The 24,737-nt window shown below is 46.8% G+C and overlaps 1 protein-coding gene across 1 annotated transcript in view; it reads right to left on the bottom strand.

Annotated features, from left to right (window-relative positions):
• The window catches only part of LOC135387752 (uncharacterized), a 155,426-nt gene that overhangs the window by 126,375 nt on the left and 4,314 nt on the right, over positions 1-24,737 (bottom strand). The window contains exons 3-4 of the mRNA XM_064616850.1: positions 23,867-23,943; positions 21,710-21,883 (exon numbers count right to left, since the gene is read on the bottom strand). Coding sequence (XP_064472920.1) covers positions 21,710-21,883; positions 23,867-23,943 — 251 coding nt within the window. The remainder of the gene's footprint in view (positions 1-21,709; positions 21,884-23,866; positions 23,944-24,737) is intronic.

The raw sequence follows: 24,737 nt of genomic DNA, 5'->3' as shown, positions 1-24,737 counted from the left end.
GCTTTCCATCGACCTAATTGGTGTCCCGCACCAAAAGCAGTAGAAAACATTCGTTACGTTCATGTAGAGTTAATTCTCGAAGCAATTCCTCACTTGAGCCTTGTTTGTATAAGTGAACGAATTAAACTGAGACATGTCACCTCCACTATTTTGATTCCGAGACGAGCAGGACTATTGAATTGACATGACAGGAAGACATGAAATATATAGTATCTGTTTTCGCTTCGAAAGGAATGCCGGTATATGCTGGTCTCTTTCTAAAGCTTCTTGCGCTTCTTGGTCCTACGTTTTTTCAAAAGGCCGTGCTCATTGCCCGCCGGGGGATTTAAGGGAAGCAAATGAAACCATCGGAAGATGAAACGAGCGTACCAAACAATGGTAGAAATGAAACGCCGATTCCTTGCAAATACCCAGGTTAACGTTGTTATTGTCGTTACGATTGTCAACACATTAATAAAAAATACAAAATTATGTTGGCGCAACATCGCTCGCGTCCGACTCCCATTTCTACCATGTCCACGTGGATAGAGTCAGGCCACTGCCTGTCTCCTGTGGTCAGCGCTATCTCGTAGCCCCATGCGCCCCGATGCCCCCATGCCTGACGCCACCGCTTCCTCCATCGCCGCAACTTTTCTATCTACCTGGGTTTCCCGTCTTTGCGTACCTTCGGTGGTGACCGCAGCGTCCAGCGAAGCATCTACGAAAATATTTTTGCTTTGAAAACGGCTACATTATCAGGTCACCGAAAGGAACAGAGGTTCTAATTGTTAATGAACAATTTTTAGGTAATTATTCATTTGACGGTTCAGCAACATAATGCCAAGAACGTCCGCCGGCCCAGAGATGATAGAAGTGAAAACAGCATAGCTATAGTCCTTAGTTTATTTTTATTAAAAATGTGTCTCCATAAAAAAAAAACACCCTGCAGAATGTACGCTGCATTTCCTCAGTTAATTTGCCTTTTGCACATTTTTGTTACTGTTAACTGGATTACTGTTGGCCATACAATCCTTTCTGACACGCAGAAGCTGATGTGATCTCAATGATAACTTTGAGAATTTTCACTGTTATCAAGGTTTACTTTAGGTTTAGGTTTACAAGGTTTACAACTTTACTATCTGTTGATGTTTGATTGAAGAATAGCCCAGAATTCATGTTAACATTGTCTACTCTTATTAATTCACTGTCTGTGTTCTGATAGCTAAGAAAAATTGGAACGATTTATTTGTCACGACTTCAGACTGCATAGCCTGCAAAATACCATACTTGTGTTGCACTTGGTGATTCCTGTGGGCAATGCCACATTCATATACGTATTTTTAGTGGGTGCTGGTCACTAGGCAAAAATAACTTTGCACTGGGCTTTCAGTGAGTGAGTTATCTCACCCTGACGGGAGGAATCACGTGTTACGTGACCTTCTGACGCCATCCACTCAAACGTTGCCTGCCTGCGTACTGCTGATGAGGTCCAAGAAGGCCGAAACAGCTGTCCAGTACTGGCATGGCGATGTTTGAGTTAGACATATGCTATACGTGCAGCCAAAGAGCTCCGGCTATTTTTTTCCTATTATACTTCACTGGCTTTGCACTGGGCTTTCAGTGAGTGAGTTATCTCACCCTGACGGGAGGAATCACGTGTTACGTGACCTTCTGACGCCATCCACTCAAATGTTGCCTGCCTGCGTACTGCTGAGGTCCAAGAAGGCCGAAACAGCTGTCCAGTACTGGCATGGCGATGTTTGAGTTACAGACATATGCTATACGTGCAGCCAAAGAGCTCCGGCTATTTTTTTCCTATTATATATATATATATATATATATATATATATATAGATTAGAAGCTTAGGAGGGCGGTTGACCACGAGAATGAAATAAGCAGGAAAAATCAGAAGACGACAAAGAGCTTACAGGAAAACACAAAGGGGAGTTTATTAACACATATAGGGATAGGGGTCGACGTTTCGGCAGTCAGCGCTGCCTTCGACGGGACTGGGGTTTGGTGACAAGAACAAGCTTTATATATGGGAGAGGGTTATGTACAAGGGAAAGAGAGCAGCGCATGCGCTTTTGTCATGACTAACATAGGTTGGTGACTAAGTGAAAGGGGAATGACCGGGTCTGTGCAGCAGGACCTTGAGGAAATACCCGTGAGCCTGAAAAAGAGACAAAAGAGTGTATGTATTGTGCTGGATTAGGAATGCAGGTTGCGAATAGTAGAAAGGATTCCTGGATCTTCGTTTATCTGACACTGGAATTTATGAATGAGATAAGACTCGCGCTGTTCCCTGAGCCGCTGGGAAAGAAAGCCTGACTGCAGGATGAAAATAGATATATTGGTGATTGAGTGTCCTGGTTTACTGAAATGGCGCGACACTGGCAGATTAGGTTTCTTCGCGACGTCAGATTTGTGGTTATTGAATCGCGTTCTAAATGAAGTAGCTGTCTGTCCGATATATTGGGCGTTGCATTCATTACATTGAAGAAGATAGACAACATTGGAAGAATTACAGTTAAAGTCGCCATTAATGTTGACCCGATAATTAGAATTGGTACTATCTGCAGAGTTAGCGGCTTGCATTGATTTACAAATTTGGCATCTAGTTGCATTACAAGGGTGGCAACCAATGTTATTTTCTGGAAGTTTGTTAATTTTGGCATTTACTAGTCTGTCTTGGATGTTCCGCGCCCGGCGATAACTTACGCGCGGTGGCTGTGAGAATATTTCCTTCATCCGATCAGATTGTGAAAGAATTGTGTAGTGGCGGTTGAGTATCCGGCTGATGTTAGGAACGCTGCCATTGAATGTGACAGTGAGATTTACTGCAGAATTTCCATTGGCTCGAGGAGATCTTTGGAGCAATTGTTGGCGATCTGTGGATCTTGCTCTGGCTATAGCGTCTTTAACAAGTTTGTCCGGGTATTCACGATCAATGAAGGTTTGTTCTAGTCGTTGGAGATGGTTGTCTAGTTCGGCATCGTTAGTGCATATTCTGCGGTAGCGCAATGCCTGACTATAAGGTATGGCTAACTTAGTATGCCTTGGATGGCAACTGCGGAACGATAAGTATTGCTGAGCATCTGTAGGCTTCCGGTATAAGTTGGTTGAGATGCCGCCGTTTTGTAACTTGACTTCCACATCCAAGAAGGTAACAGTGGAGGCGGAGTAGTGGGAGGTAAATTGAATGTTAGGGTGAATTTGGTTGAACCGGTTGATGAACGTGAGAAGGTCACTTTCAGAATGAGGCCATATGATAAAAATATCATCTAAAAATCTCTTGTACACAAGTGGTTTCAACACGGAACATTCGAGAAATGTTTCCTCCAGGGATGCCATGAAGATATTTGCATAGTTGGGGGCCATTCTCGTGCCCATAGCTGTCCCGTTAACTTGCAGATAGTGCTTGTTATCAAATTCAAAATTATTGGAGGTCAAAATCAGTGTTAGCAGTTCGGTGAGGACAGTAGGATCATACGGCTGGTCAGGTTGATTTTTGTATGCTGAAACGGCCGCTGCTATACCATCTGCGTGGGGAATATTAGTGTCGCCTGCACAATTAAGTTGACAGAGTCCTTCCGCCACGTAAGCTTGCTTATCTGGGGATTATCTGGGGATATTATGGATAAGCAAGCTTACGTGGCGGAAGGACTCCGTCAACTTAATTGTGCAGACTTTTACAAACCTCTCGAATCCGACCCCACTAATGAAATTGCCGCAGATATATGTAAAACACTAAAACGGTTAAAGACCACTAAGAAAATTGGCGATGCGCTCTATGAATACTTACTTCCTAAAGACCCTAAACCAGGCCGATTTTACATGCTCCCTAAGATACATAAACCAGGCAATCCCGGAAGACCAATTGTGTCCAGTAACGGTACCGCTACAGAAAATATATCGTCCTTCGTCGATCACGTTCTCAAATCTATCCCCCCTAAATTACCTTCCTACGTCAAAGATACCAACCATTTCCTTCAAACTGTATCGCAAGTAACCGTTCCCTCAAGCTGTCTCTTGGCAACGTTAGACGTCACGTCCCTTTACACTAATATTCCCCACGCAGATGGTATAGCAGCGGCCGTTTCAGCATACAAAAATCAACCTGACCAGCCGTATGATCCTACTGTCCTCACCGAACTGCTAACACTGATTTTGACCTCCAATAATTTTGAATTTGATAACAAGCACTATCTGCAAGTTAACGGGACAGCTATGGGCACGAGAATGGCCCCCAACTATGCAAATATCTTCATGGCATCCCTGGAGGAAACATTTCTCGAATGTTCCGTGTTGAAACCACTTGTGTACAAGAGATTTTTAGATGATATTTTTATCATATGGCCTCATTCTGAAAGTGACCTTCTCACGTTCATCAACCGGTTCGACCAAATTCACCCTAACAGTCAATTTACCAGAGTTCGAGGTAACTCGTTACAAGTAACTCGTTGCTGTAACTAAGTTCCTTTTTTTGGTAACTTGTAACGTAACTCGGTACTTTTGCGACGTGGTAACTTTCAGAGGAACTCGTTCCTTTTTTTGGTAACTTTGCCAAAGTAACTTAAGTTACGTTCCAAGTTACTTTTCACTCATGTCGACACATTTTCTTACTTTCTCTCCGGTTCCTTCATGGCATATTTTGCCATAAAACGTGATATTCAATGAGTGACAGTATTTTATTCAAGAAGTAAGAACCGCTGCCATTGAAATGAAGCTGAACCATTGTGCGCCCACAGGGAGTGGGTTCCACGAACGGGCATTTGTTCTGCGCCTCCCATTGAAAGAAAAGCAGGACCGAGGGTCGCGTCCCTTTAAGGGACCATATCGTAATCCCCTCAAGACCGTGGCTTTCGGGCGGGACCTTGTTCACCTCTAGCTTCGAGCGTAGCTCAATTCTAGCAAATTTGTGGCGCTGTTCACCACTATGACGTCATTTGTTTACAAACAGGGAGAGGTCTATTATTTGACATAAACGAAAACGATCTAAGCGTGTTGCACTCCACCGTCGGCAACTCAAGGTCTAACTCAACTGCTCACGCGCGCTGCACCTGCGTAATGCTATTTTGTGTCCGAAGTAACTTGGAAGTAACTCGTTCTTTTTTTTAAGTAACTCAGTAACTGCGAGTTACATTTCAGGCTAAAGAACTTCGTTACTAACGTAGTTACATTTTTCACACTGTAACTTAACTTGTAACGAGTTCTTTTTGACAGGTAACTTCTCAATCTATGCAATTTACCTCCCACTACTCCGCCTCCACTGTTACCTTCTTGGATGTGGAAGTCAAGTTACAAAACGGCGGCATCTCAACCAACTTATACCGGAAGCCTACAGATGCTCAGCAATACTTATCGTTCCGCAGTTGCCATCCAAGGCATACTAAGTTAGCCATACCTTATAGTCAGGCATTGCGCTACCGCAGAATATGCACTAACGATGCCGAACTAGACAACCATCTCCAACGACTAGAACAAACCTTCATTGATCGTGAATACCCGGACAAACTTGTTAAAGACGCTATAGTCAGAGCAAGATAGACAGATCGCCAACAATTGCTCCAAAGATCTCCTCGAGCCAATGGAAATTCTGCAGTAAATCTCACTGTCACATTCAATGGCAGCGTTCCTAGCATCAGCCGGATACTCAACCGCCACTACACAATTCTTTCACAATCTGATCGGATGAAGGAAATATTCTCACAGCCACCGCGCGTAAGTTATCGCCGGGCGCGGAACATCCAAGACAGACTAGTAAATGCCAAAATTAACAAACTTCCAGAAAATAACATTGGTTGCCACCCTTGTAATGCAACTAGATGCCAAATTTGTAAATCAATGCAAGCCGCTAACTCTGCAGATAGTACCAATTCTAATTATCGGGTCAACATTAATGGCGACTTTAACTGTAATTCTTCCAATGTTGTCTATCTTCTTCAATGTAATGAATGCAACGCCCAATATATCGGACAGACAGCTACTTCATTTAGAACGCGATTCAATAACCACAAATCTGACGTCGCGAAGAAACCTAATCTGCCAGTGTCGCGCCATTTCAGTAAACCAGGACACTCAATCACCAATATATCTATTTTCATCCTGCAGTCAGGCTTTCTTTCCCAGCGGCTCAGGGAACAGCGCGAGTCTTATCTCATTCATAAATTCCAGTGTCAGATAAACGAAGATCCAGGAATCCTTTCTACTATTCGCAACCTGCATTCCTAATCCAGCACAATACATACACACTTTTGTCTCTTTTTCAGGCTCACGGGTATTTCCTCAAGGTCCTGCTGCACAGACCCGGTCATTCCCCTTTCACTTAGTCACCAACCTATGTTAGTCATGACAAAAGCGCATGCGCTGCTCTTTCCCTTGTACATAACCCTCTCCCATATATAAAGCTTGTTCTTGTCACCAAACCCCAGTCCCGTCGAAGGCAGCGCTGACTAGAGCACTGCACGGGCCCGGGCCCCCGACCCGGCCCGGGCCCGACCCGGCCCGCGGGCCGGGCTGGGCTTGTTATTGGCTGTGTGCTCCGGGCCGGGCCGAGCCCGGGCCGACAAAATACGCCAGCACCGCGGGCCGGGCCGGGCCCGGGCCGTTAAAATACGCCACCACCGCGGGCCGGGCCGGGCCCGGGCCGACAAATATGTTCCCGAGAGTCAGGCCCGGCCGGGCCACGCAGCTAATTCCACACATTGGAGATGCATTAGTTCATATCATCATGCGCTTGCGTCATTCCTGTGCATATTTTGCAAAGACAAGCAAAGGGTACTGCATTATCCATATGATTCGACCCTCTAGAACATTCTCCAGGCCACTTTACATTGCTCCTCACTCCTCACATATTTCACAATCACTTTGGCAAAGCTTGGTGAGAGGGATAGGGACTGGGAGAAGCAGTTTGTCGACAGCATGCTTTATCTCCGCAAAATCTTGACAGTGTAACGATAACGCCCCGTGTGTTCTGGATTTAATTTGGTCTCGTGCGGTTACGGTGTTAAACCGCCATCACTTGTATGTTTGTCTTCTCTCCTTATAAATTTACTTATAAATTTGTTTGATAATCGCCAGAAACGCGTACGTCGCGGCTGGAAATACTAGGCCGGGATCTACTCGCCGGGTCACCGGGCCGGGCCGGGCTCTATTTGCTTAGACGCCGGGCCGGGCCGGGCTCTAGTCACTGGGTCACCGGGTCGGGCCGGGCCGGGCCGCATAAAAATATGAAGGTCCGGGCCCGGGTCGGGCCGGGCCATTTTTCGATGCGCCCGGGCCGGGTCGGGCCCGGAAAAGTCGGCCCGTGCAGTGCTCTAGCGCTGACTGCCGAATCGTCGACCCCTATCCCTATATGTGTTAATAAACTCCCCTTTGTGTTTTCCTGTAAGCTCTTTGTCGTCTTCTGATTTTTCCTGCTTATATATATATATATATATATATATATATGTCAGTGATACAAAAATATGTCAGTGATACACAGAGCCTATAAAGGCTCGCATAGTGACGTCATCGGGAAAGGGAAAACCCCGCCACCTGGCGGTTGTCAATGGGTCACGTTCGAGAATGTTGACTTGTCAGGTTCAAGTGTGATGTCATCGTCCTTGGGGGAGTGGCTTTGTGGCTTTCCCTTTCCCGATGACGTCACTATGCGAGCCTTTATAGGCTCTGTGTATCACTGACATATTTTTGTCCTGACGAAGGCGGAGCTTCCGCCGTAACGTACACAACCCTTTTAGCATTCCAAGTATCTTAAATGTAAATAAATTATCCCTTTTTTTTCTTATTCCCGTACCTTCGTAGTCTGTTTCAATTTTCATTTCAGCTACATATATTCGCGGTCGTCCGAACCCCATTCACCAAGTATATTATATATATATATATATATATATAATATATATAATAAATATATAATAATAATAATATATATAAGACATGTTGTAAGGTAGAGAGCAAGGGTTGGTACAGCTTCGTCCAAACTTGAACAAGGCGCCGGCCTACGGAGCTAGAAAGACGACTCCCTAGCGGCTCTAACTGGAATTATCGAGAGAGAGCGTTGAGGGCTGTCCTACTCGCATCACGGGGGTGCCGGTCCGAGAACTGGTGCTCCGCTTCCAACGAGCGCTGACTTTTACGTGGATATTTGTTATCTACACATCGTTCCAGTCTGTTCTGGAGATTGCTGCGGGCGATTGAAATCTTCGCCACCTGATCAGTGATTGTCCACGCCGTTAACGACCATGTCATTGGTATGCGTCATATTGTTGTAGTGGTGTCACAGTGATTGGAATTAAGCAATAGAATGAAAGCAATGGAATAATACTACACGTAAATGCATTAAAGCACCACATTCCGCGCCACGTTGTATCGTATATGCTCGCTATGGCCAGAGCTAGTTGACAAGCCTGTTCCATTCTCCCAGTGATTCCCAACTAAACAATGTGGAGTAGCCGGCGCTCTTATGAGTGCTACCCTTTATTTATTTCTTCAAACTACAACAACGAGGATGAGGAGCTTGCTATACGTCGAAATAATTTATGGTAAAGAAAGCTTTGTAGAACGTCGTAAGAATGGAATTTTCCATGCGACATCACAGTGTGGTTACTCGCTCGCATTATTCACATATTCAGTGCCCATTACCACTTCCATGCTGCTTCAAGAATAACTCTGGTTCGTTATGCCAGTGAAATTATCTTGTAGCGCTTGAAAGCACAAAGCCTCTCCCGCGCAGTTAATAGCAAGGAAACGGCAGTTTTGAGGCAACTGATGTTGCTTCACAGCTATCAGCGATATCTGGTGGTACAAGGTCACGTAATCACTACAAAAGAAGCTGAAGCTTTGGGTCTCCTATCATTGCCCATTCGAAGCGGAGCAACAGTTCTCAGACGGGCACCTTCGGGATGCGACGAAGCTGTACAAACATAAAAATAAATATACAAACATATATAATAAAATAAAAACGGGGTGCAACTCCATCAGTTTCAAGCCGGCAAGGGAGAAGTTCGCGAGACGCTGTAGTACTGTTTCCCTTGTGGGACGCCATCACCCTGTCGGAACGCTTATCACAAGTCACGCAAATGTCGTGATTCATGGGGGCGTGGCAGCACCGGTACCTGCGTTATCAGCTCATCCGAAGCAGGCAGTGCGCATTTAAGACGAAGGAAGTGAGGGAGGTGGAGGCTAATCTGGAGGCAGCAGCGGAGCAGTCGAGTTGATCCGTACGTCGCATGTCTCTCTGTTAATTACTGTATTCGTGTTCTCGTGGTTACGGCGAGTCGGACACGGAACCACCCCGGGTTTGTGGGCCACGGATCCCACAAAATTGGCGCCCAACTGTGATGTTTTCGACTCGCCGTACAGTTTTCCCGGAGGGCACAGCATAGCTGTTATTGTGTGTTTTGTTTTTGTTTTGTTTTTTCTCGCAGGTTCTTCGACCGGAGATTCCTCCCAGGAAGAAGCACGACCCAGAAAGTGACGAGGACGAGCCTGCGCCAGTGTCTGAGGACTTGCTTCGACAAATGGCATCCCTCTGTACGTTTCTGACGCAGCAGCTTGGTAGCAGCGCGCCCGCCGCCCAGCCGTACGCGGACATACAGCTGCGCCTGAACTTGCCGGTACCGACTTTTTCTGGCTACAGCGACTCAGCGAAGTCAGCTGAAGATTTCCTCGCCGACTTGAGTGCTTACCCAACCACCGACGACGTCATGCTTTGTGGCGTAGGTCCCAGCCCCCATTTCTCTCTATGAGCGTATTCAAGCAGCAGTTTCGGGACGAGTTCCTCCCCCCAGACTATGTGATGCGTATGCGCGAAGAGCATGCAGCCCGAACGCGCAGCATAGTGGTGAGAGCCTTTTGGAATACATTCGGGGCTATTCAGGAACTGTATTGGAGAGCGGACCCTCTCGTAGACGAAGAAAAGGTGGCACGCGTTATCCGACAGTGCCACCCTCAGTTACGGGGTCGGAGTTAGCTACAGAAACGCGCAGCATTCAGGCTGCTAGCTGAAGTGGGTTACCGCCCACGCCCTAGACCGGAGCAGACTCGAGCCTAGCTGTGCATGGGGCGGACCGGTACACGCAACGGTGCTGCATCCCCGTTGGCCTGCAGGACCGAATAGCGGAGCGTCGGCATGTCCTTCGCACCGCTCACCCGATCCTTTCATGCACGAGCAAAGGAACCGAGCGAGGCTTGTTGAGAGGACTTCGAGCGCGGGACCGACCGGTAGCGAACATCGCCGAACGTCAGGATACCGGCGCAACGACAGGACTGAGGGATCAACACCACCGAAAATGGTTAAAAATTGGGCTGTTCGGTACAGCATACTTTAAAAGCGATAAAAGCTGTTGACTTGTTCCCCGGCACGGGGGTTTTATCGCTTTTAAAGTATGCAACACCACCGCCCTCGAATGGACTAAACGTTGGGAGACCGCGTTGTTACGGTTGCGGGGAACACGGATACATCCGTCGGGACCGCCCGCACCGTACTTCGGCCACCCCCGAAAGAACCTCCCAGGGAAACTCGGCGGCGGTAACCGCAGATTACGCATTCCCGTCGTTGGCCGGAGCGAACATTGATAAGAGGAGAGTTACTTCTAACCGTGCTATCTTTTCTGATAATACAGTGGCCTCGGTCCCACTTGAGTGCCGATTGCAAGATGACATCTGCAACATTTGACCGTTCATCGTGGTGCGCGTTCTGGGCAAAGACGTTGCAGGTTTGTTGGACACCGGAGCAGCTGTTTCCCTAATCGGCGACACCATCCACGATTGGTGTCGGGAACGAAACATCTCTGTACGGACGTCCAGGACTCACCTTAGGCTCGCCTCTGATACGGTTGTACCTGCCGGCGGCGCGGTACGCCTTACCTTGACGGTCCACGATTAACATCAGGTCAGACAACGCTTTGTTTACCTTCCTGGACTGGCAGGAGCAATGATCCTGGGACGTGACTTCACTATCCGGATGGGACTTGTCCTGGACTTGCGTCGCGGAAGGTGCCAGCATGCATGCAGCAGTACCTTCTACCCATTCCTGGAGTGGACAACCCCTGGCGTGGACCAACGCCGCACTGGTGAGGGAACCCAGGACGACTGCTCAAAGCGAAACCGACTGGCAACAGCTATGAACCTAAGCAGCAAGCCGCTGGAGTGCTTCGCGGTGCTGGACCATCACTGCCCGTTGGAGATCATCACGGAACAGAATACCGAACGCCTGTAGTTGCAACTGCTGTCTTCGATGAGGGCCTGCGAGGATGTCCAGGAACCTCAGAACAACAAGAAATGCTGAAGCAAGCACTGCCACCCCTTTTTCCGGATATTTCCGGAAAAACCATGTTTGACCGAATGTTTGACACTGCATAGACACCGGCGACGCAAGGCCTTGGAGATGCAACCCGCGGCCGCTTAGCGTCCAAAAGCGCAAATTGCTCGTTGCTGCGCTGAACGAAATGATTGAGACGGGTGCTGTGAGACCCTCGCGCAGTCCGTGGGCCTTTCCGGTGGTACTCGCTCCGACGACAGATGGAACCGCAAGATTGTGCGTGGACTACCGCCGGTTGAACGAGGTGACTGAGAGATTCCTATCGATTTCCCTCTATAGACTACATGCTGGGATCAGCTCGTGCGTTTACAATCTTGGACTGCAGTCGAGGATTCCTGCAGATACCGAGAGCACCTAACGATGTCGAAAAGACAGCCTTTACCTGTCATAGGGGAGTGTTTGTGTTCGTCCGGCTTCCCTTCGGACTGTCCAATTCCCCGGCTAGTTTTCAGCGAGTGATGGACGAGGTGCTCGGCGATGCGGAGTAAAACTTCGCCATGACTTATATGGATGAAGTAGTAATTTTTTCACGTTCATTACAGGAACACCTTTCACACCTGAAAGTGGTGTAGGGACGTATGCAGGCTGTTGTGTTGACGGTCAATCCTCAAAAGATGGAGTTGGCGATAACCACACCGACCTGCTCGAGTTTACGGTGCTGTCTGGCATGGTCAGGCCGAACGAGGACAAGATGAAGGCTATCCTAGACGAACTCCGCCCGCAGGATGTAAAGAGCTTGCAACGCTTCCTTGGTATGATTGGATTTTATAGAGAATTCATACTGCGGTGTTCAGACATGACGCAGCCACTAACCTAGCTATTGCTGAAAGGTGCGCGCTGGTCATTGGGAGAAGCACAGGAGAATGCATTCTCCGCCCTGACGGAAGCGATAGCGCAGATCATCTGTCTGTATCTCCCAAGATCTTAATCGCTCATTTGTAGTGCAGACAGACGCGAGCGATTATGGACTGGGTGCCGTGTTGTTACAACAGCACGCTGACATCACCTGAACGAAATTACACCGTGACGGAGAAAGAGTGCCTAGCTATCATGTTCGCACTGAATAAGTTTGACATGTATCTAGATGGTGCGAAATTTGCAATCCACACTGATCATCAGGTACTCGCCTGGCTGAGTAGATTGAAAAATCCCACCGGAAGACTTGCACGTTGGAGTCTGACATAGCAACGGTACGACTTCTCGATCGATATCGGAAGGGGACCTCTAACAAAGTGGCACACGCGTTGTCTCGAGCACCTCTGCCCCTGGAGGACGTCGTTACCACGCATGAGCTCGTAGCCGCGGTTGGACAAGCCGGAACGGACAGGGAGCTGGCGTGGGGACACACCGTGAGCCGGGAGGACATCTTGGAAGCACAGAGGACGGACGGACTCTGTCAACACGTAGTAAAGTGGGGGAGACAACGGGCCCAGCGGACGCCGGAGACGCTGAAGAGAGGTCAGACTCCTATCAGCTGAGCGAGGATGGTCTTCTGGTGAGGTACATCCCCCAGGCGGACGACGAGGAGGTCGGCGGCAACCCTTTCAGGATCGTAGTACCACGGAAGCTACGAAGTTATTCCTCAGATATTTCCATGACTCTGCTTTGGCAGGTCACGTTAGTGGCCGCAAGACTTATTCAAGTTATGTCGTATCGCGATGTGGCCAGGCATGAGGCAGGAGCTTTGGCAGGTCACGGTAGTGGCAGCAAGACTTATTCAAGTTATGTCGTATCGCGATGTGGCCAGGCATGATGCAGGCGGGCTGTTTACTCGCAGCTGTCCTGTATGTCAGAAGTTGACACCAAGGGGGCGGACAGCCGCCAGGATTGCTGCAACAGATTGTCAGTCAGGAGCCTTGGCAGGTAGTCGCATGTGGCGTAAAGGGTCCATACCCCAGAAGTCCCCGTGGTAACCACTACCTGTTAGTCATTACAGATCACTTCACGAAGTGGGTTGAGCTCTATCCCCTGCGGATGTTGGTGTCAGCTCGGATCTGGCATCGACTGCTCGATGTCTTTTCGCGGATCGGACCATCACGGATAACGCCTCGTACTTTACAAGTAAGGCGTTCATAGACACAAGCTCGGCATTGAGTATTCGACATAAGACGTCCCCCTATCACCCTCAGGCAAACATAACTGAGCGGGTCAATAAGAATATCAAAATGATGGTAACGCTTACCACCAGGCATAAGGATTGAGACGCGCTTCCAACGGAAATTTGCTTCGCCACTGGTACGGCAGAAAATAGGTCTACTGGGTTCACGCCTGCCTATTTGAATTTTGGACGGGAAATAGTATTTCCACTCGAAAACACGCTACGGACACGGAGGGAACAACCCAGTCGCCCGTATGCACGATATGCGGAAGACATTCGCAACAACATTCTCTCAACTGCAGTTCGCTGTGCAGGTGAGAATCTTGAGGTCGCACGACTGGTGTAAGCATCCCAGTACAACAAGGAGACTTAGTCCTGAGGCGGACGCATCCACTATGCTACGCGACGAAGGGCTTCGCAGCTTCTCTCGCGGACCGATGGTACGGGCCTTACCGGGTGAGTGCGCAACTTATTCACGTTACTTATAGACTTGAACGTTGAAGAGTCCGGCCCAGTTCACATCACAGACCTCAAGAAATTCATCTATCGCATCTTGGAGCAGGACGAAGGGCAAGAGGATGCCGGAACAAGTTCGTCGCAATCCCAACGTTTTCAACATCCGATCGACACGGAGTCTCAACCCGCTGAAGATGGGACATCCCAGGGCGGGTTACCAGGGTTCCCTCGTTATAACCTTCGCCCCCGTAAACCTCCAAGGTGATGTTTTCTTTGTTTTTCTATGCAGATGCGGCGTTTCTCTACCCGCAGTCCTGCGGCCCCTCGTAACCGTAGGACCACTGACTGCTAACGCCGACAAAGGCAACCGTCAGCGTGTCAGCGTGACAAAGTGTCAAGGGAAACTTCCCGGCAACCCCAGCACCTGTGCTCCGTGCATCATGCACTCATCCACCCAGCAACCCACTGCTCCGCCGTTCTCCATTCCCAGCGTCTACAGCAGCAGCATCCTCCGTGGGAGACACTTCACGGTGCCCCTCCAGCCGGGGACGCGCCGGAACCGCAAGACTTGGCCGCGGCTGTCCTCTGCATGCACCGGTGCGCGCCCCTGCTGCTAGGGCCACATGTCGGAGTACGCAACGCCGAACATGCCCGATATGCTGGACATCCCCGACCTGGCGGAGTTTTGAGGAGGGGGAGATGTGGGACGCCATCACCCTGTCAGAACGCTTATCGCAAGTCACGCAAGTGTCGTGATTCATGGGGGCGTGGCGGCACCGGCACCTGCGTTATCAGCTCACCCGAAGCAGGCAGTGCAGATTTAAGACGAAGGAAGCGAGGGAGGCGAAGGCTAGTCTGGAGGCAGCAGCGGAGCAGTCGAGTTGATCCGTACGTCGTAAGGAAATAAACCTTACGCCCCTTTGTTATGTACTATGTTAGTGTTCTTCGGGGTTACGGCGGGTCGGACACGGAACCCACCCGGGTTTGTGGGCCACGGATCCCACACCCTGAATGTGTCCCCCGTGAATGCCTTTAGTGCCAAATACTGACCTGGCCACCGTGGTCATTCAGGTATTATGCCACCAGAACAACCAACATCGTCGTCGTCATGCTACACAGCTAATCCTTTGTCTGATCGAAGCTGATGGAGTCGAACCCAGTTCTTATTTCATTATATAGGTTTGTATTTTTATTTGTATATTTGTACCAACTGTAGCTCACCTTGCTCTCTGCTTTACACCATGTGTTGTATATTCTTTCTTTCTTTTTTTGCAGCTTGATGTTAGTCCTCAAGAAGTGCAGCCGTCTGCGTGAAAGTCTCGTCTCATTAAAATTTAGATGCTCTCAATCGTCTTCTCTCTGTTGGGCAAAATCATTATACAGTATTATACTACTAGTATACTCTATATATACTGTACTGTATATAGTATATACTACGTATACATAGAGTATTCTTTTTTTCTGCAGTGGTGAGCAACCCTAGGGACACATGGAAGAAGGGGAGTCTCTCTGGGATGACGACCCCTGATCAGCTCATCAGTATTCAGTGGTTAATGAGTCGTTCATGTTCTCATGCATATAGGAACTTCAACAAATAATTCATGAAAAAGCCAATCACTGCTAGCACCAGAAGTTGAACATGGACCCTCCTACTACCAGTCACGGATCTCATATTTCAGGTACTCAGACTTTTCGTGAATTACTTTTCGGGACTTTCGGGACTTTCTCCCAAGGTGTAGCTCGCCACAGCTCATTTGCCAATCTGTTAATGTTGCGGCTTGTGTAGTGTTTTTTTTTTCTGTTTGTATGTTCCAGACTCCCCATTCATCACCTTGTAATAAAGTTGTTGTTGTTCAGAACAGTTACTTTGGATCACTTCAGGCACATTTCATTTTGACATGATAAACAGGAAGTGGTGCTTCTCAACACAACACAGCAGTGGCCTTCCTTCTCTACTACTTCGGCCATTAAGCGTGAATGGAAGGCTATAAATTATATTCACTGTATTTTTATTCTGTGCTGTCAAAGGAGCGTGCAATGGCACGCAATGTAGGTAGGAATATAGTTCAGTAATTCCTTAAAGTGGGAGGAATGGTAGCGTATGAATGTTATGTTATTGCAAGTGTTCATGAATTGTTTATTTAACTACTCATGATATTTCTTAGCTTTCACCTGCGTATCATGTCCAGCCATGTTTATTAATGTGGAACATGTTGATTTTCGTAGCCAGAGCAAATGTTACACAGTGAGAACATACCCGGTGTGTGTTTGTCTTTTCCACGATGCCTTTTTGTTTTGCACCCTGATGCTACACATGTTAGGGATAGGTTTTAGAACCGGTATTTCCAGCCATGTAAGAATTGCTTTTCAGGGGATTATCACGCTGGCAGATCAAACATGTGGACAGGAATTGCGTAGCTTCACACAAAAACTACTACGAAGCAAGAGTAGTTTCAAATCTAGCATTCTTGTGTTACTGACATTATCATACAATATGTAGTATTATCACCCTCTATATGTGGGATATGTACGGCGAAATCAACAGATGCTATTTACGAATTTGTGTTTCCTACTGTGCTGAACAGGGGTAGTTTCTATGTGAGAGCCCTAGTGGTTTGAGAGATCCAAGACAGATGCTTGTGCAAGCAGTAAGTGGTTCGATTTGCTACTGTCCGGGATACGTTTTCTCAAAGGGGATGCACGAGCACATTCAGAGGGATTCAGAGTGATACTATGGCGGCCTGTGAAATAGAACGAGAAGAGGGGAAGATATATAACCCTTTTTTCTTGTGTGTGATTCCGATGGTTAAATTGTCATTTGTTTAGCAGCATGTATGTGTATATTCCAGAGTCTGTTAATGAATATATCAAGTGAGAGCTAGCAGTTGTGTTGTACCTGTCTCATCCTGTCCTTGGATGCTTGTGTTTCACTATGACCATGTTTGCTGGTGCAAAAACAAAAACAACAACAAAAAAGACCATCGAAAAACACGAAAGGAGCTACCCGGAAAGCTGCCTGTTCTAGTGGTCACATGGAGGCAATACAATGTGGTAACATGTTCCATTCATGAACTGTACGTACTCTTAGTAGCACAGATCCCGATGGCTTATTCAGAATGGCTTATTCAATCACAATGGCTTATTCGATTATTCAGATTTTTCTGTAACTATTTTGTCTTTTGAAGCTTTCTATCGTCCGGTCTATTATTGGAGCTTTATGTGATTCCTCTCCTGAGATTGCTGATCCTGCACAGCTCAATAATTTTGAAGCTGTACTGTGCTAATGTACAAAAAGCGAATTGTCATGTCTCCACTTGAATATATAGGAATAGTTTGTAAGTACATTCAGTGTTGACATTTAAATTTGCACCAGATCCCAACAATGCTGATTGATGGAAAATGTAAATAATGATGTATCTATTTTCTATGCTATGACCTATGCTATGCCCTAACTCTCCGGACTCCTGAAACAACATTTCTAGGTGGCCAATATGTGCTCTCGTATTTCTTTTGCGTTTGCATGGCGTGCAACCACATGGCTACTGGAGCTTTCGTGTGCATGTTATTGTGGTACGGTACTCACTAAAAACAAAATCCAGGTGTTAGACATGAAATGCAGTAGTTTGTAGGAGTAGTATGTAGTTTGTTTTGCAGCATGACGTGGGAGTGTGTGATTAAAACAAAGCTTCAGGAAAATGCACAGAATCCAACGAAAAGTTTACAACGAGATTGGTATTTTGCTTTACATCGCTCCCTAACGATGTCGACGGTGTTACACATTGATAAATCGTACGTAAAACTCGTCCCATAGCATTATGCGGTTCCTCAAATACATAGCATGCTTTTGCATGCATGCTTTGCCATTTTCTTGATAAAACGGCTGCCGAAACGTCAGTCTATTTCCTCGAAATAATTGACCGTACGCTGAGCAAGCGCTGTAAATGGGCTATCGGAAACGCGACTTGACGCAAATTGTTCGAGCTCACAAAACACAAACGACGAATTCCACTCAAACATCACACAGAGCTTCGTTCACGAAGGAGTTCGCAGCCGCTGCATTTTTTACTCATCGCGGAATCAGTGGAACCCGGCTGTCCGCCATCTTCAAGCACAGATACGTGAAGCCACGAAGGGCCATAGCTGGAATCCACTAAAAAGTACGAAGGCACGTTCGGGTGCATCTACGTCATCAAAGTGGCTGCGCCCATGTGTGTTCCGGAATGATTTTTTTTTCTTTGACATGGTACTGTACTGAACTGGAAGAATGAACGTGTACTTTTGTAGAGTTGGATGTGGGCTTTCAGAATATCACAACAGTTTCCACTATTTGGGATATCGGCAAAGCTGACGTTTAATGCGCGGGGGCATTGCCTATTCCGGTTACGCTCAATTCAACAACGCCTTGAGAATGTTACCAATGTAGAATCACGACGGAATCACTTGCGATAAGCGCGCTACGTTGCACAAGAGGCTAGTTCCATCTCAAATCGAACAATCCGGTACACTTGATGTCTCGAATGAACGGGAAAAAAATATATGTTGAAGCCATCGGTGAGTTAGGAGAAATAAACGCTTTCCAAATTCTCTGCGCTGCGCGGTTCGGGAAGTAGGAGAGGAGGAAAAAACTGCCTCTCATAAGACGATGTCGTCGCGCGCGGGTTTGACCGTTCGCTACAAGGCTATTTCTTGTCGCATTATAGAAATTTCTTGATCTGGCTTTAGACCACTTAGGGCACAATAGGATCCTGCGTTGGCAGTGCTGTACCGGTTTTTGTTGGTGTGCAAAAAAATATCAAAGTTGACTCAAAGTGCCGAAAAACACCATATTCACTGCAGCTTTGCGGACGATGTACAAAACGGATAAGATTGAGCTTTATGCCGTTTAATTTGTTATTCATGTGGCTGTCGAGTGATATATAATTTGTTGCTCTACTCTGTCAGGAACGTAAGCGATACCTCTTTCAGTAACACCATACCACCGAAAAATGACGAATTTCTGAAGCCTTTATCTAAAAAACCCCACCAAAAACTTGCCTCGAAAATTTTATATGTTGTAGGTAGTTCCTTAGACTATGCACAGAAGAAAAATCAAAAGTCGGACTTTATCGGTAGGCGCACTGTGAATTTTTTGCCAGCCCTATACGCGGAGCGCATTCAAGCCGTGGCACCGTGTCCCGCGTGTTGCAAAATCGAATTTTCCAAAGGGTCTTTCAACTTCTGTCTTCACATAAAAAGTAATTGCTATCATTTGAAACCGTTCTGAGCGCTTGCGTTCAAAATAGTGTTGTAATCGCTGAATGTAGATTGTGGAGCAACCATATGTGCTAACATTTTTTGCGGGATGACACACATGCATTGCAAGTGCTGGGAGCCCGTGAAGAACAGAATGCTTTAGAATACTTTTGTGTCTTTATAAGAGGTATATTTGTCCACGGTGATCATATCGAAGCATATTTACAGTACACAGAATAACAACAACTTGACAGCGAAGAAGACAAGGTGACGAAGCTAAGAAGGTAACGAAAGTTATGCAGAGCATTCCAGGTGGATGAGAGTGCTCGTGTCATGAACTGCTTTAGGCCGTTGTGGAAGCCACTTTCCTTAATGTTACTTTTGATGGCAGGTTCTTGTCAGATTTTCTTTCAAATGTGGGCAACATTGCTGCGTGTTGTGATTCAGCCACCTTTGCTGTGAAGTACTTGAAGCAGCTTCTGCATAGCTGGCCCATTTCTGTTACGCCTTCGGCTTGATCTGCTGGAACCACAGTCTTTATGGCAGCTATGCCGATCTCCGAAGCAAAGCGAAAATCCTTTGTCTATAGCACTTTTTTCTTGTGTATGAGGCGGTATATATATATATTCAGCGAAATCCACACGATCAGCACTGTCCTGAGGCAACTCCCTTCCTACATCTCTACCGGTTCGCTGGATTTCTACCCATCTATGTACAACAAAGAGGCCATTCAGGTAGGTGTGATACCAGGACGACACACTACAGTAATGCAAATGTCGTCGCACACTCTGTATAAGGGCACTCCATGCACTTCTGTAGTCGAGAAGTGAGTGAAGCGTCTTCTGTGTGTAGGCGAAACTTTGCGCAAGGTGTCTTCAAGGAGTAAATGCGATCAGGACCTTCCCATGGTGGCAGCATGTCGAACCGAATAACATATTGGACTGCGGCGCCAGTCGAGCTGTTTCGGCAAGGTTCATAAAAGGCACCATGAATTAGCCTTGAGTGTGTGCGTATGACACTACAACATTTTCCTCAGTGCAATTTCCCCCGTCCGAGGTCATGGGGCCGTAGGAATTAAAGGAAATGTTTCAAATAATACTGGAAGTCACTGCGTCCCTCCTGCCATAATGCGTACAGTAAATATGCTTGTTTAAAATAACCCTGAACAGATATGCCTCTTACAAAGATGTAAAATCATTCTGTTCTTCCCCGGCTCCCAGCACTTGCAATGCATGTGTGACATCCCGCAAAAAATGCGAGCACATCTGGTTGCTCTACAATCTAGATTCAGCGACTATGAACAGCATTGTTATGAACGCAAACGCTCAGAACCTTGAAAAGGAAACCTTGGAACCTCAGAATGGTTTCAAATGACAGCAATTACTTTTTATATGAAGACAGAAGTTGAAAGTCCCTTTAGAAAATTTGATTTTGCAACACGCGGGACACGGTGCCTCCGCTTGATAGGGCTGGCAAAAAATTCACAGTGCGCCTACCGATCAAGTCCGAATTTTGATTTTGCTTCTCTGCATAGTCTAAGGAACTACCTACAACATATAAAATTTTCGAGGAAAGTTTTTGGTGGGGTTTTTTAGATAAAGACTTCCGAAATTCGTCATTTTTCGGTGGCATGGTGCTACTAAAAGAGGTATCGCTTACGTTCCTTACAGAGTAGAGCAAGAAATTATACATCATTGGATAGCCCTATGAATGACAAATTAAACGGCATAAAGCTGAGTCTTATCCGTTTTGTACATCGTCCGCAAAGCTGCAGTGAATATGGTGTTTTTCGGCACTTTGAGTCAACTTTGATATTTTTTTGCAGACAAACAAAAACCGGTACAGCACTGCCAACGAAGGATCCTATTCTGCCCTAAGTGCTCTCAAGCCAGATCAAGAAATTACTATAATGCGAGAAGAAATGGCCTTGTAGCGAACGCTCAAACCCGCTCGCGACGACGTCGCCTTATGAGAGGCAGTTTTTTCCTCCTCTCCTATTTCCCGAACCGCGCAGCGCAGAGAATTCGGAAAGCGTTTATTTCTCCTAACTCACCGATGGCTTCAACATATATTTTTTTCCCGTTCATTCGAGACATCAAGTGTACCAGATTGTTCGATTTGAGATGGAACTAGCCAAGAGCGTGTACCGCAACTAGTTCCTGAACGTTCGAAACGCACAAGGAATGTAGAATAAAAAGTGTGTGCATACTCAGTATCCCGCATTCTGCAGCTACACAAGGCACTTGTGTGGGAGGTACCAGGGTTTTCCAGGTGGCAAGGAGGAAGCGAGCAGAAAAATACGAAGGATTCACTTAACAATTGGTGGTATGAGCATACATTTTGGCAACTCGAGCTCGTAAAACCGCACTTAATAGCACACTAGGTGGCGCAAGCAACCGCTGATTTAAATGAGAAAAGAATCCATCCATCCACACTGCCTTGGAATCCATCGTAGATTAGGGGGAAGCACACGTAACCATGAAGATTTCCGGGATTCATTCGGAAATCCTAGATTCATTCATATGTAGCGCACTTTTTTGGCGCATAGCATCGCTACGAAAGCATCTTGAACGACAGAGGGGCTGGAATAGGAAAGAGGATAGAGGTACGTAATACTGACGTTTCCTAGTGGTTGTCGTCGTCGTTGTGGTGGTAGTGGTCGTTGTCGTGGTAGGGGACATGGGAGTGATATCCTGGGCCGCATTTGCGTCGTTGTAATGACCATTTTGATCCTCATCCTCTGTACCAGGTTCTCCTCCTCCCGATGCCCCTCCCCCTCCTTGAATGATGATGGCTGTAGATGTAAACAGCAAAAGGTGTACTCCTATATCGTTCTCACAATCATTCAGCAAGAATGCAGGTTTCAACAAAATCCTACAAGAATCAACAAAATCCTCCGAACAAAAACCCTACATGACGAAGGGGCATTTTTGTAGTCTGCGTCGCTGGCTTGATGCACCGTGTCATTGAGTCAGTACCAGCTGGCGAGGAAACAGCTAACGCTCTTCCCACGTTTCAGCCAGCAATCCCGGTTAGGACCCTAGTGCGCATATTCCTAAAAACTGACACCAAAGTATAAGGAAGATGTCCAAGTGCGCTGCGTTTTTACATGCCCGCGGGCGGATCACATTGCTTAGTCAGAAAACACGGCGCATAGATCTCTTGCTACCTGCTCAATGTTCACGACGAGACGATAACGGTTCGGAAGTTCTCGTTATCCTACAGGGCACTCGCACACAGTGCCTCAATGTTGGGTCAGTCTGTAAAACAGCAAGCATTAATTTTTTACTGCTGCTGCATCCTGCGGGCTAATTATACAAACACCACAAATTTCGTTCAAATCCAGCCCGAATTCATATTGATTATTACGGGCAACCCTGTTTCTAAGACCCGACAAGAACTCCGCAGTTATATAGTGCAGCGAACATAAGCATGCCAAAAACAATGGGAGCGTACCGCGACATCTGTGGACCGGTACCGTCACCACGTTGGCTCGCCGGACGAAGTGAATTTTCTGTGTAGTTGACTCCCGTGGTGATTCTGCTGACACTGTTACTCATTTCCACATTGTATCAATGTTCTTACATTTTAAGAGAACGTATGTCGCTAAGTATCTCGCTTCCACAAACTTTTCAATTAAATTTCATGGAGCCAGTTACTTAGCCCATGAGGGCAATGACCTAGCCGATAGAGGGTTGGGAACATGTAACACTGTTGCTCGACGAATGGGCGACTGTTTCCCACAAAGTGTCGCCCCACGTCTTTTTACCGCAGTCCGCGTTTCAGTCATGATTAAGAAATATTTTGATTTTTCTGTCACTCATAAAATTTCAAGTGCGGGTTTCTTTCTGTATAAGCTTTCAAATCCTGCTGCCATTATTAACAACGTGCCTGCTGATTTACGGTGCCTTCATCATGCTCAGCGTTTCATATTTACGCTTCTTCCATTTGGTAGCTTTTACGGATCAAAGTGCAGATCATCGTACATTAAGCGAGGATAGAATTTTAAGAATTTTAAGTGAGACTCTTCCGCTTGCACCGTTATAAATAGTCACAAGCGAACACAACGACAGTTATCATTTTCTTTTTATGAAATGTTCCAGGGCGAGGAAGAACCCACGGACAACGCATATGACAGCACGCGCGGAATCTTCAAACATTGCAGTCATCGAAAAACCCAGACAGTGACAGGAACTGAGCGAAGCATCTTGATTACCGATCGAACGTATCTGATTGTCCGATGGTCATCGTTATCGTAGTTTTCATTATCTGATGATCTAGTCGCCATCGTTCTCAGCAATCTTCCTCACTAAACGCAGCTACGCAAATATAGCAGTGGCGTCACCATATAGAGGACGGCGGTGTCGTGGCTACTATGTAGCAAGTAGTAAGCAACCGTACCTTCGCATGTGGTACCCACGAATGCGTTCGTTGTAACCGCATATGTGGAGATATCGTTTATATCCACTCTCATCATGATCGTGATCGCTCTCGTGGTCCAAACGGTCAGAAGGGGCAAACATGGGCAGCACCATCATCCTGAAGGCTGTGATCTCTTTGGCCATCACAAATCCGTCTTAAAGGGAGCGCGAAGTTGTTTGAAGCCGCTTTATTATTATTATTATTTGAACGTCCGTTTCGAAGATCGGACAGTTTTATTTCAATCGGTAAACGGGAATATCGATCTGATAGTCGTGCACATCGGCGGATATAACCACACTTGCATACCACACGGCACACCACAGCAGCATATACCACAGAAAGTCTGGATACTTACAGCTTACTACACCTACACCTGCTATCAGAAAGAGTACGGCGCATGGAACAAGGACGAAAAGAAATTTCTTGTAGTCCCTGGAACAGAAGACGAACGGACTCTATAAGCACCAAGAAACGTATAAAAAGAAAAAGCCTTCGCAAGAGTCTTCCGACACCTATGTCCACAGATTTATCCACGCTCCTGGTAAACTATCCGTACGATGTGTACGACGAATTACGCTTGCGTTCCATTAAAGGGACGGTCGCATCCGGGAACGTTACCATAATACTGTTACCATGACGTTCCGCATCCTCCGACAACCTATTTGACCAATTTTCTTTTCCGATAATTGCTTAGTTATTTCAAAAACACATTTTAAAGTTAGCGCAGCCTTTACGGCCGCGAGCGTCCCAGCAACGACATCGCTATGACGTGGTTCGGACCATGACGCGACAGACGAATGATAGGGCAGTAGGCCGCCCGAGTTTCTCCTTCGACGATTGTCCTTGACGATTCGACTCAGTCTGCTTCGACTTCGTGACATACGTCTACATTTCAAGTTTTTTTTTTCTTTTTTTTTTTTTTTGAAGTCTGACATTTTCCGCCAAGGGAGATTGTATCAGGTCGAGGAGTACTGGCCGCACGAATTCGTCCACGGTCCAGCCGGAACTGACCGGCCTAGAGGCAATGACACAAAACGAAAATAGGAGGCATATCACAGCCGGTACCCTACAGTGGAGCAAGGACATCGTGTTCCGCCCATCTGTTCGGTGACGAAGCTTATCTGGAGACGGACGTTATGCAAGTTCGCCTCGCGTTCGCTCCAAAACGAAAGCGGCTAAGGACTACCTCTACGTTGTTCCCGGAACAAGTTGAAAGCTTCGACGTG

This window comes from Ornithodoros turicata, chromosome 3, assembly GCF_037126465.1.
Source record: "Ornithodoros turicata isolate Travis chromosome 3, ASM3712646v1, whole genome shotgun sequence".
NCBI classification, from domain to species: domain Eukaryota; kingdom Metazoa; phylum Arthropoda; class Arachnida; order Ixodida; family Argasidae; genus Ornithodoros; species Ornithodoros turicata.
The sequence above is the reverse complement of the archived record's forward strand: the minus strand, read 5'-3'. Positions and strand labels throughout refer to the sequence as shown.